This window comes from Polistes canadensis, unplaced genomic scaffold (genome assembly GCF_001313835.1).
Source record: "Polistes canadensis isolate GaletaPanama2010 unplaced genomic scaffold, ASM131383v1 scaffold_96, whole genome shotgun sequence".
Classification (NCBI taxonomy): domain Eukaryota; kingdom Metazoa; phylum Arthropoda; class Insecta; order Hymenoptera; family Vespidae; genus Polistes; species Polistes canadensis.
Genome location: NW_014569643.1, coordinates 420,159 through 431,316, shown reverse-complemented (window position 1 = coordinate 431,316; position 11,158 = coordinate 420,159). Strand labels below are relative to the sequence as shown.

Genomic DNA, 11,158 nt, shown 5'->3' with positions numbered 1-11,158 from the left:
GAATGATTACGAAGATAGAATAAAACAAAAAGAAAAGAAATGAGTTAGGTTTAAATGTACAATTCTCGTGGTATTTAATTTTGGTCATGCAACGCAGACGAAATCAGGTGGCCTTCCTCTCGTTCGTCGCCCCCTCAGCCCTTAGCACTCAGATCCCTTTCTCCCGTTCACATATTCGTCGTAAGTAGCGCCGTGACAAACCGTTTGCGGTTTTCCGAGCTTCATACGAGGACTCCAATCAAGTCGAAGAGTCCCACGGGGCATTGCGGTTGATACTTCGAGCAGCTTCCATTACGTCCAACCAACTCGGCCTCGACAATATCTCCCGGCAATTTCTCATGTCTCGAAGTCGTAGGTCTGAAACAATTCGACCATCTCAAAGAGCTCATTTACAACAATAATAATCAGTGGTTGTTAATTACGATGAAACAATAGTTTTTTCTTTCTTTTGTTTTTTTTTTAAAAGTCACTTAACCAGATCCATATTCGTGTAATCAAAAATTATTAACATGAATAAAGGAGAAGAAAAGAACATTATCTTTTTTTTTAACAGAGTGCGATCTATTTTCTCATTTTAAAGGAAGAAGAATTTCTCGTAGAGAAAACGACGACGACAATGACAACGACAACGACAACGACAACGACAACGACAATGCGTCGTTGGGTTTCCTGGCCTCAGGCTCTTTTCCTTATTCATACGTTCCTGGCTCGAAAGCTTATACTCCCACGCGTATACACACACACATGTAGGAGGGAAGAAACGAGCTCGCAAGAATCGTCTCATGTGTGCTTGCAAGTACACGAATGGGTAAGCTAACCGATACAATATAAAGGAGTAGAAAAGCGAGAAGGCTAAACCAAATTTACTTTTGACAATATGTATACGTATGTATATATCTAACTTCAATTTATACCACCTTGATATTATAACCCCACTCCCACTCCCCCCCCCCCCAAAAAAAATACGTAGGAAGGAAAAGAAGAACGAAGAACGAAACTTCAAACTTACCAATCCTTTCTTTCCATTTTTATTTTCTTTTTTTGATTTCATTAACAGACGTAATACGAGCATCTAGAATCATCGAAGAATCGATAAACACAACTACGATCCTTCTGTATAATCCATGAGTTATGGGGTTAATTCGTTCGTTTATGGTTTTAATGGAATTTCGTTCTCTTAGATTCTGGTTCGTTTCTCACGCGTAGAGTATTTTACAAATGGAAAAAAGAAAAGAAAATGATGCTTTTTATTTGTCGGGATCGTTAATTTTTTCTTTTGTTAGCGTACAAATAATTCCATTGAATTTCGTAGATTGTTATTGGCATTTGAGAAATACTAAATTATATTATTCCTTTGTGTTCCGTTAAAACGTAGTAGTATTGTAGATCCAAGATTTACCATTCGTTTTCTTATATTTTTTCTTCTTTCCGAATAAATTTAAAGCGCAGCTTAAGATTATCATAAAAAAAGATAAAAGAAGTTAAAAATTATTTAATCTTTTTCGCATAAGTTTTAGGTGAATTTTGTTATCGCGTAGTCGTGCAACGTTTGCAAGAGCTTTTACGCGTGTCTTTTAACGAAAGAAATATGTTTCGTAACGTCGCAAACTAATTTATTTACATGTATGCGTTTTATACTACACGTGAGTTAACATATTTTTCTTTTTATATTTTGCTATATCTCGGAGAAAGAAAAAAAAAAAATGAAATAAACAGGGTATCCTCTTGGCTATTGAAAATAATTTGATGACGGTTAAAAAGCAAACTTTCTCGGCTCCGACTATGATTTCATTAACGAGCAGGATAATGAAGGAGTTTGGGGAATACGTTTATAACATCGGAAATGGGAGGTAAGATTTATCGTTAAAACGTGTTCCAACCGTACTAGTTATCGCTCTTTTTCACCTAATCAAATTATTATACCCGCTCGAGTTAATATAGGGGGAACAACTCTGAAGGAAAAGTTTCTTTATTATTTTAACCGATGGGTAGTTGTTAAGTCGATTTAGTATCAAATTATTCATTTTAATAAATAACTTTGATCGTATGCGCGCGTGTTAAGAATATTTGATATATAGATTTTCGTTGAAATTAAATATAGGTAATAGTACGTAAGAAATACAAAAAAATGACGATTATTAATTAAATGCTATGCTATTTGTATATATATATATATACAGATTAACCCCGTAACGCACAGATATTTTGAAAAAAACCGGCCAAAAGAAATCAATTTTTTTGGTTAAGTAAAAAAACACACTTTAGAACATTGTCTTGGCAAATAAATAAAACAAATACAATATTAATCAAAATTTGTATTTTAATTTTGGATTTTGATCGACATTGCAGAAAAGAGCCGAATTTTGCAATGTTACACGTACGCCGCTCGAATTATTTCGAACGCACAAGAGTTAAGGGGTTAATAATATAAAATATATATTGAATAAACTTACGTGAAAATGACGTGAAATATATCACCGATGAGACCGTTGTGATGCAAAGGATGTTCAGAATTTTCGCATATGGTTTTCAATAGGCATTCTCTTCCAAGATATCCAGAACTAAATCGTCGGGAGAGAAAGAAGAAAAAAGAAAAATGAAAAAAAAAAAAGGAAAAAGATGGAAGAAAAGTAAGCGTTGAAAGAAAAATAAGGGTAAGTAGATAACGAGACGAAATTATTCTGGCTCGTTGTTACTGTTTCCCAAGCTAAGTACTATTTACATTGGACTTGAACATACTCTAACTGCTGAGGATTTCGCATACGTAATTCGGGCCACGTTCGCACATACGTTATATCCCAGTAGCGTGTCGTCGTTTCCACAAATGAAGGAGCTTTCTCGTAAAACCGAAATCGAGATAGAAAGAGAGAGAGAGAGAGAGAGAGAGGAAGCAAAAGATAGAAAAGGAACGACTTTTGGTAGAGAAACTCTCCTGACGAACTTGCCGTTGCTTGCCCCGTTCACGAGTATGTGCACCGTGAATTCACTTCAATCCCCCGCCCTTTTCTCCCTTTACCCCTTCCAACCCTGAGAAACGTCTTTTGAATTTAAATGCCTGGCTCACGGGTTAAAGTCGATGAAAATCGCTCAAAGAGTAGAATCGAAAAATTGTCATTGTTTTTTTTTTTTCTTTTTTTTTTTTTTTTACAATCGACATAATTATTAACAAGATTCCAGCAGATAAAGTGTTAATTATTAATTGTATTAATTCGTTCGTTCGATTTAACTGACTTAGAAAAAAAATGGAAAAATATTGTCATCGAGAATTTTCTTTCTTATTTTGAAATTTCATAAGACAAAGTACACTCGTGGTGGTTGAAAAGACTATGCACATGGCAGGAATTTCTCATTCGCGTCGTCCTAGTCGAAAGTATTCGACTTCTCGAAAGTATTATCGCGATAGGAGCTTACCTCTCGAATTTACTTTCGAGTACCCGGTAGATCGTGGTTCTGTCGATGCTTCTCTTCCTTATTTTTCTTCTTTTTCTTTCTACTTCGGAAGCCTTAGCAGACCAAGGTTCGAAGTACGACAAGTTCGAGGGTAAAGTGTAGCTGGCTTCGAAGAAATACGACAAGGAAATCGATTTCTGGGGATCTTCGAGTGGCACCGCGATAGCGAGGAAGATCTGAAAGGAATTAGATCTCTGTAATCGTTATAGACGTTATCAATCCCACTTTCCCCCCCCCCACTCCCTTCCCTTCTGTCTTCTTTTCTTTTCTTTTGCTTTTTCTCAGAAAACGATCGATCCTCGATTTCTCCAGTACGCGAGTACCTTGCCACTCGAGATTTCTCACAAATCGAAACGATCGTTTTCAAATCTTACGTTTCCCCAGACATTATACTTTTCATCCTTGATGAGATCATTTTTTAAATCTAATATCAAGAGTGAGATCAAGAATTTTATTCGAGCCAATAAAAGGTTCGACATTCGATCAACCTAAGAATGATTTTATTTTTTGTTATGCTTAAAAGTGCATTCTCTTTCATTATTTTGGATAATGTTTAACGCGCGATTGTCAGAAATTTGTATCTGTCATAGATCGATTATCAGTGTTATGGGAACGGATGAAAGAATAATACAAAAATTTGAGCGATCATATTTCGAATTATTTGAATTCGAGCTAATAGAAAATCCGGAGATTTGATCAATCAAATTTTTATTGTATTAATTGACTTTATTATCTTCCGTAACGTTGAGATAATATTCGTATATTTTTATATTATTCGTAATTCGTAATATTTTTGATATTGTGAAATAATCATTGATTCCTCTTTTAAAGTAAATTACAATCGTTTGAATTGGAACTAATGAAATCTATTATTCTCGATAATATGAAAAGAAAAGTAATGAAAATTGTTTCATTAAACGAACGTCGAATTTTTTCGCGATTGCATATAATAGATACGACATGTCGGTAACTTACACCCATCGAACTAGCTTCTGGAAATGACAAGCTCCTGATAGGTCGATGAAGAGTTTCGGCTATCTCCGAGTTCGACGACTTGGACGAACATGTTAACAACAGATTTAACGTGAGACATCTGCGAATAAACGAGTTTTGTCAGTTTCCAAGCAGAAAGAAGAATATTCGTTACTGGCGTCGAGCTTCTCATTTTTTTCTATTATCCATCAAACAGATTCCTTTTTCTATAGTAATATCGTAGCACTTATTATTTTGAGATAGAAATAAAAGTTCGACGCCGGTTTAAAAATGCGTGTCATGTTGATAGTGCGAAGCTCACAAAATGCGTATCACCGGAAACCACATGTTGAAAGAAGATTGCCACAATGCTCGTTCTTCTTCGTACATTTTTCTCATGGTGTATGTGTGTGTGTGAATAAGTAATACTATTAATTCTCCGTGAAAGGGAAAAACCAGAGTCCGTTTTTGAGGAACAAATAACTCGTTTTAAACTCCTGTAAGGTCTTCTTCCTTTAACTTACTTGCGTACGAAAACGACGTAGTTTTCTTTGCGAGTTCGTTCTAGTCGACAGTCTTTCTCTCTTTCTCTTTCTCTTTCTCTTTCTTTCTTTCTTTGGGTGTTGGTGGGTACAGTTAGACAAAGCAAATACTCGGAGCGAACGAGAAATGCTTTACGTAATAATCTCTACGTCCCCTTATTCGTCCGTGTAACGTAAGAATCTCAAGCGACAAGTCAAATTCTTTCCCTAAGAACTTAATTATTTTTTCCTCTTTAAATAAATTCTTTTTTCTCTTCTTGTCTCGTTTATTTTTCTTTTCTTTTGCGAATTTAAATATAACTTTATTTTCAATTATTTTCCTTTTCCTTTTCCTTTTCCTTTCTCCGTTCTTATAAATTATTATTATCTTTTTCATTATACTTCATTCTTATCGCTTAATCTTCTTTTTTTTTTTGATAAATTTAAATTGAATTATTTTTTTCTTTTCAATTATTATTCTTTTCCTTTTCCTTTCTTGTTCTTAGAGAATTTGTTATTATATTTTTCTTTATATTCCATTCATCGTTCGTCAAGTCCAGTTTCATTTTATTATATTCCTTACTATCCCATTTCTCGGGTTCTTGTGGATTAAAGATCAAACGGAACGATGAGAATATTTTACGTCCGGTTCCTCTTTCTCATTTCCGGTTGCACCGGAATTTCTCGATCGGAAACAAGGGAGTACGAGAAGACTAGGAGTTTTCTAAGAGAGAAGAGGCATCTCCTCTTTCCCGATCCGAAGGACAGCGAAACTAAAGTACAGGTTCGTCATCATTTTCAATCACTAGAAATATATTTTTTTTCTTTCTTCTTTTTTCTCTCTCCGTTACTTTAATTAACTTGCATTCGAATTATTTCGTAGAATTTTTACTTTATCAAAAAAAAAAAAAAAAAAAAACGTAGAGAAGGTTGAACGAGTTGAGAAAAAAAACTTCAAAAAAACAAATGTGGACATATTATCGGGTAATTTATTCGAACGATTTTATTTTCCTCGTACAAATAATTGTTGTTTTTTTTTTTTTACAATACGCGTCGGAGTTTTAATCGTTTCTTCTTTTTCCTTTCCTTTTTGGAAGGTGGGAGAGGGGGTATTTCGTAGTATACGTGCACGTGAACAGAAATTAAAGAACCTTTTTACTTGTCTTTCTTTATTTGCCTTGTGATTTGCAAGTCCGCTTGTTTGACTTCGGTCGTCGCCGAATTTATAATCGCTAAAGTAAAGAACGAGTATATATGGTGGCGGTAGCAGATGTGGAGACAAAAGTAATTAAAACTCGTACGAAAGCTGAGCGATTCTCTCTCTATCTCTTTTTATTTCACTGTTACCCTTTTCTTCGAACATTTAAAAGTGAAATTTAATATGAAAGTTAATGGATCGCATCGAGAATATTATTCGATTATTTGTCCGATTTTTTTCTGTTTTTCTTTTTTCTTTTTCTTTTAATAAATATTACCCGAAGACGATAATTAAATCAAGTTTTCGATCTAATTTCAATAAACTTTATAATAATAATAATAATAATAGTAATTAGTATATATATTATTATTATTATTATATTATTATTATAATAAATATCTTCGATACACAGAGTTACGTGAGCTTTAATAAGTTATTAGTAAAATATAAAAGAAAATAACATAAAGGAAATAAAAAAGAAGAGAGGAGAAAAATCCGAAACAACCAATGAACAAAAGAATTAAGTTCGATCGTTCGCTAATGGATTTCTGATTTTGGAAAAAGGTGCTTTTTGGTCTTGGTCTACCAATGGAGGAGGATATATCTATGACTCTTGGTTACGTGTTGAAGTGTAATTACGATCTACCATACAATTCGTCGGATTTCACAAGAGCTCACGCACGATTTAAAAAGTTCACCGACAACGTTCTACCGCAGGGTGAAAAACCGGAGCACCGAGGTAAAAAAAAAAGGGAGAGAGAGAGAAAGAAAGGGATGGGGGTGGGTGGGAGGTGTGGGGAACGAAAAAAAGTAACCACGAGCTCGAGCACTCATATATAAATCAGGCCACTTCGGTGAGATTATTCACCTTTTTAATTTTCCTTTCTTGTATTCTCCAAATATGGTATATGCATGTGGATGCACGTGTGAGGGCTTAAGGTATATATTCACATTTTGCAATTGATTTGTTTTTCTTAAATAAACAAAGAGAAGATATATAAATTTCAAATGAAAACAATTTCCCCTCCGCGTACATTCTCTCCCTCTCTCACACTTGTTGGCCAAGCTGTTTAGCTGCTTATTTGTATTTTTACATGTACATGTACGTTTCTTTTTCTCCCCCTTGTGGCAATATAGGTTTGAGTCGTTGGACCCTATACAGAATGTTGGAATCAGCTATGGAAAGGTTCGGATCCGGTAAGGCTTGTTTACTCCGGGCCGTTTGCGAATCAGCGTCGAATCCCTTCGAAAGAGGACACGGACTCCTCGGGGAACTTTTGCACGTCCTTCTTACACCTTCAACAACATTTGAAGAATACGAAATTTACTCGGATCGCGAATACTTCGCGGCAGAAGCTATCGGCCGAAATTCCAATGGGAAATGTGGATACTTTTATACCGAGTGCCAATACAATCCGTTAGATTATTTTACAACCATTGGCGAAATGTTCTTCGTACGTGAACGTCCCTGAATGCTAGAGTACAAACTTTTTGCATTCAACTGTCTCGACCCCAGCCTTTTTTTCTTTTTTTCCCCTATATTTTCTTACACTTTTACATCTGCTCTCTATGCGAATAATTCATATAACCTCGTTAGAACGTACATAATTTATATTTGTATGAGCCATTCGATACAATTTTCCTAATATTTGTCCATTGCAATTGGATTGTTTTAAATGATTATTGTCGAGAAAAATGAATATTTAGCAGTATTTAGGAATTTCCATCTCGTAAAAATTGGCTAAATATATAATTTAATGAATTGTTTAATATATTTTGTATATATATTCTGATATTTTGACGATACAATTTGACGCATAGTAAATCAATTAGAAGCGATCAGTTGGTGAGTTCATTGAAAGTCATTTAATCCTTCGTAGTGTCGACTAATATGCTTAATTAAGACTAATAATTCTATGTAACATAGTTCGAATATCGACGCTTTATCGAATGAACGTTACTACAAATTGAAAATAATGTTATTAAATAGGAAATGTATGGGTGAGTGTATACGTGAATATAACTTGTCCTTTACTTCAAATGGTTTAACAGGATGCAATAGATTATTTGATTCCAATTGGATCATGAAAACGATTGGCAGGCCAATAAAATACGAAAACAGAGAGAGAAAGAAAGAGAGAGAGAGAGAGAGAGAGAGAGAGAAAATGAAAGCTTTAAATTGTTGGTCACGAAATGTGAATTCAATATATTTGATTATTTGATCTACTCTCATATCAGCGAACGAGCGAATCTCTGAACAACGGTATACCGAGTTACCGTCCACTTGAATTTATAATTCCATTTCCTTTTGACAAATAATAGGGGGAAGGTGTATCCTCTTGTCCTACAAATTTTCCTTCCAATATTATCAACAGATTTGTAACGTTCATATATTATTTTATTCATGCATTTTCCTAATAATTATATATATATATATGAATATAATATAATATATTTTTCTGTAAGAAGCAAAAATGTAAAAAAGAAAATGAACATGGAGGAATCTCCAAGTCCATTATTTCCTTATTACATCGAACATTTTTGTCGTACGATCCTAAAACGATCCGTTTTATGTTATTTCCTGACTTTTTTCTCTAACGATGTAGACGTACATTTTATTAACGATGAAAAATAAAGATATCGAAAGACATAGCATTCGTTCATTGAACTTACCTCTTGGGGCGGATTTTAGGAACTTGTAGAAAGACGTATTATTTCATTCTCTTTCTTTATCTATCTTTATTCCACATAGAATCGAAATATAGAAAGAAAAAGGAAATAAGTGAAAAAGTAAGAGACATACTCGGTGATCTGCGAAGCGTAGAGATAGGGTAACGACAAGACGCGTTTACCAAAAGGTGATTACGGAAAAAGCGGAACTTCTTTTCCCTATGGGATCTCTACAAATACGTTAGAAAAAGGAGAAGAAGAAAACGAAAAGGAGTTGCGAGTCAGATCGTTTCGAGTTCGCGATAGGAGAAATACGATTTACTTGCGAGATTCCAAGTGTTCAACACTCGACTAGCGTAGGATCGTTTTACGATGTAATCGTTTACTTTTATTCCGAGTTCAAGGAAATGGACAAAAAAAAAAAAAGAACGAGAAATATATATCTTAAGATAATATTTTTGTTTTTTTTTTTTTTTCCATTTTATTTTATATTAAAGTATAGTTCATTCGTGTTAACTTAAATACCTAAAGTTGTTTCAGCAAGGTGTCACATCGTCGCAAGATATTTTCAACAACAACAACAACAAAATATTATCCCAATCCCTCTCTCTCTCTCTCTTTTTTATTTTACTCATAAATTAACGCTATGTCACGATGAATTATGTATGTACATTATACTTACAGGTACTTCATAAAGTAATTCTTATTTACAAAATACTTGGTCAGATTTAAAGTTAAAAAGAGAGAGAGAGAGAGGGAGATAGTTTCTTTTGTGTTGAACGATTCATCCCATAGAAATGCGTTAAAGGCAGACTACTAAAAGGGAAGGGGAATGGGCGAGTAAAGAAGGTTCAGAAAAAATATCAGCTTTAACAAGACGATCCGAAGAGAGAAGGAAGTTTCGGAGATTGCGAAACGAACAGGTGGAAGACGAAGCACCGCGTTTGCATACTTGGCAATTTCTCTGTACCATCTTTTACAAAGTTTTACTTATAAATTATGCAGAAGGGGCTCTCGCGTTTTACGAGAAGTCCCTTCTTTTCCTGTTCGATGTTAGCGCGATAGGTACCACCAAGTTTTCTCTTCTTCTTCTTCTTCGACTTGTGGTCGGTAGAAAGAAAAAAGAGAGAGAGAGAGAGAGAGAGAAAGAAAGATCGAAGGATTTTACATCGTCTTCTTTTTTTTTTCTTCCATCAACAAATCTTTTCTTCTGACACTAATATAATAAAAAATCGTTATTTATTATTTATTAAATAGTACTTGAGCTTGATCGTATATCTACGCTCGATGATGTTAAATGCCAAATAATATTTTGTCCAAAAAACACGCGAGAAATATTAAACGAATAGTCCGTATGTGCTTGCCGAAAACTAGAATCTGTCTATCCTCATCCAAGTTTGGTGAAGTAGAATTTAGGTCAACGATGCGCGACAAGCCGCACGATTCAATTATCCGAATGCAGATATTATTCTATTGAGGTTTCTGCATCGGCAAAATTTTCGTACCAATCCGTAATGCAAACATGGATCTATCACCCGACAGGACATCGCTCTTAGTCTCTTGTCTCTTGATATTGCATAGCATATATTGCATAGGATGGTATCCGCCATTCTAATATTTTCTTTCTCTTTTTTTTTTTTTTTTCTTTTTTTTATTTTTTAATTTTACGAACGTGTCGAAAAGGAAAATCATCCGAGAGAAACAAATTTTATCGTTCGGTTCTATCGACCTAATCGTATACTCGTTGATATTATCAGAGTAGAGATCGAAAAAGTTTTGAGCTTTCAACAAAGAAAAACTATTATCTTTTCGATTTAAATAATAAATAATTAAACCGAGTAAAATGGTGATTTTCTACGCCAGGCTCAAGACTTTTCAACCCGCTTATTTATATATTATTTTTCGTATAATAATATTCATTTTTATTTCATTTTCGAAAAGAAAAAAAAAAAAGGAATTTCAAGAAATATAGATAAAGTATTAAAAGATGACCTAGCGAGAGTAAAATAAGAAATAATAGTATTCTTTGTGCAGGAATGAAAAAAACACGGAAGAATGAAAGAGAGGGGGGGAGAGAGAGAGAGAGAGAGTGAGAGATCGATCGATAATGGTGATATTCATTGTTCAAAAAACCGTGAAATTGTTTATCGCGTAAATATTTTTTTTTATTATTATTATTATAATATTTTTTTTCCCGTATTTATTTATTTTTTGTTCAAGTGTTACGAAGTAGTATCGCAGAGATGAGGGATGCTCGTATAGGATAGGATTAATGGCGAGAACGTCGAGGCAAAACAGTTTTTTATGGGTGTTCGTCGTCGGCTGGTTTGGTGAATTTATGTAGGTC

At 34.2% G+C, this 11,158-nt stretch overlaps 2 protein-coding genes across 2 annotated transcripts; one reads left to right on the top strand and one right to left on the bottom strand.

Annotated features, from left to right (window-relative positions):
* Positions 1–153: 153 nt before the first annotated feature.
* Positions 154–4,812, bottom strand: LOC106787239. The gene is made up of 5 exons (XM_014749436.1): positions 4,745–4,812; positions 4,426–4,543; positions 3,411–3,626; positions 2,454–2,629; positions 154–357 (listed from the first exon to the last, which is right to left on the bottom strand). Exons 1-5 carry the CDS (start codon positions 4,810–4,812, stop codon positions 222–224), a joined length of 714 nt encoding a protein of 237 aa, XP_014604922.1. The 3' UTR covers positions 154–221.
* A 759-nt stretch (positions 4,813–5,571) lies between these two features.
* LOC106787238 lies at positions 5,572–7,629 on the top strand. The gene is made up of 3 exons (XM_014749435.1): positions 5,572–5,727; positions 6,706–6,880; positions 7,279–7,629. The coding sequence occupies exons 1-3, from the start codon at positions 5,572–5,574 to the stop codon at positions 7,611–7,613; spliced, it is 666 nt and encodes a 221-aa protein (XP_014604921.1). The 3' UTR covers positions 7,614–7,629.
* The last annotated feature ends 3,529 nt before the right edge of the window (positions 7,630–11,158 follow it).

Coding starts and splice junctions, on each gene's coding strand:
- LOC106787239 (XM_014749436.1), bottom strand. CDS start 4,812: ATGTACGAAGAAGAACGAGCATTGTGGCAATCTTCTTTCAACATGTGG. Junction 4,544..4,744: donor TTTCCGGTGATACGCATTTT/GTGAGCTTCGCA, acceptor GTTTATTCGCAG/ATGTCTCACGTTAAATCTGT. Junction 3,627..4,425: donor CAGAAGCTAGTTCGATGGGT/GTAAGTTACCGA, acceptor AATTCCTTTCAG/ATCTTCCTCGCTATCGCGGT.
- LOC106787238 (XM_014749435.1), top strand. CDS start 5,572: ATGAGAATATTTTACGTCCGGTTCCTCTTTCTCATTTCCGGTTGCACC. Junction 5,728..6,705: donor ACAGCGAAACTAAAGTACAG/GTTCGTCATCAT, acceptor TTTTGGAAAAAG/GTGCTTTTTGGTCTTGGTCT. Junction 6,881..7,278: donor TGAAAAACCGGAGCACCGAG/GTAAAAAAAAAA, acceptor GTGGCAATATAG/GTTTGAGTCGTTGGACCCTA.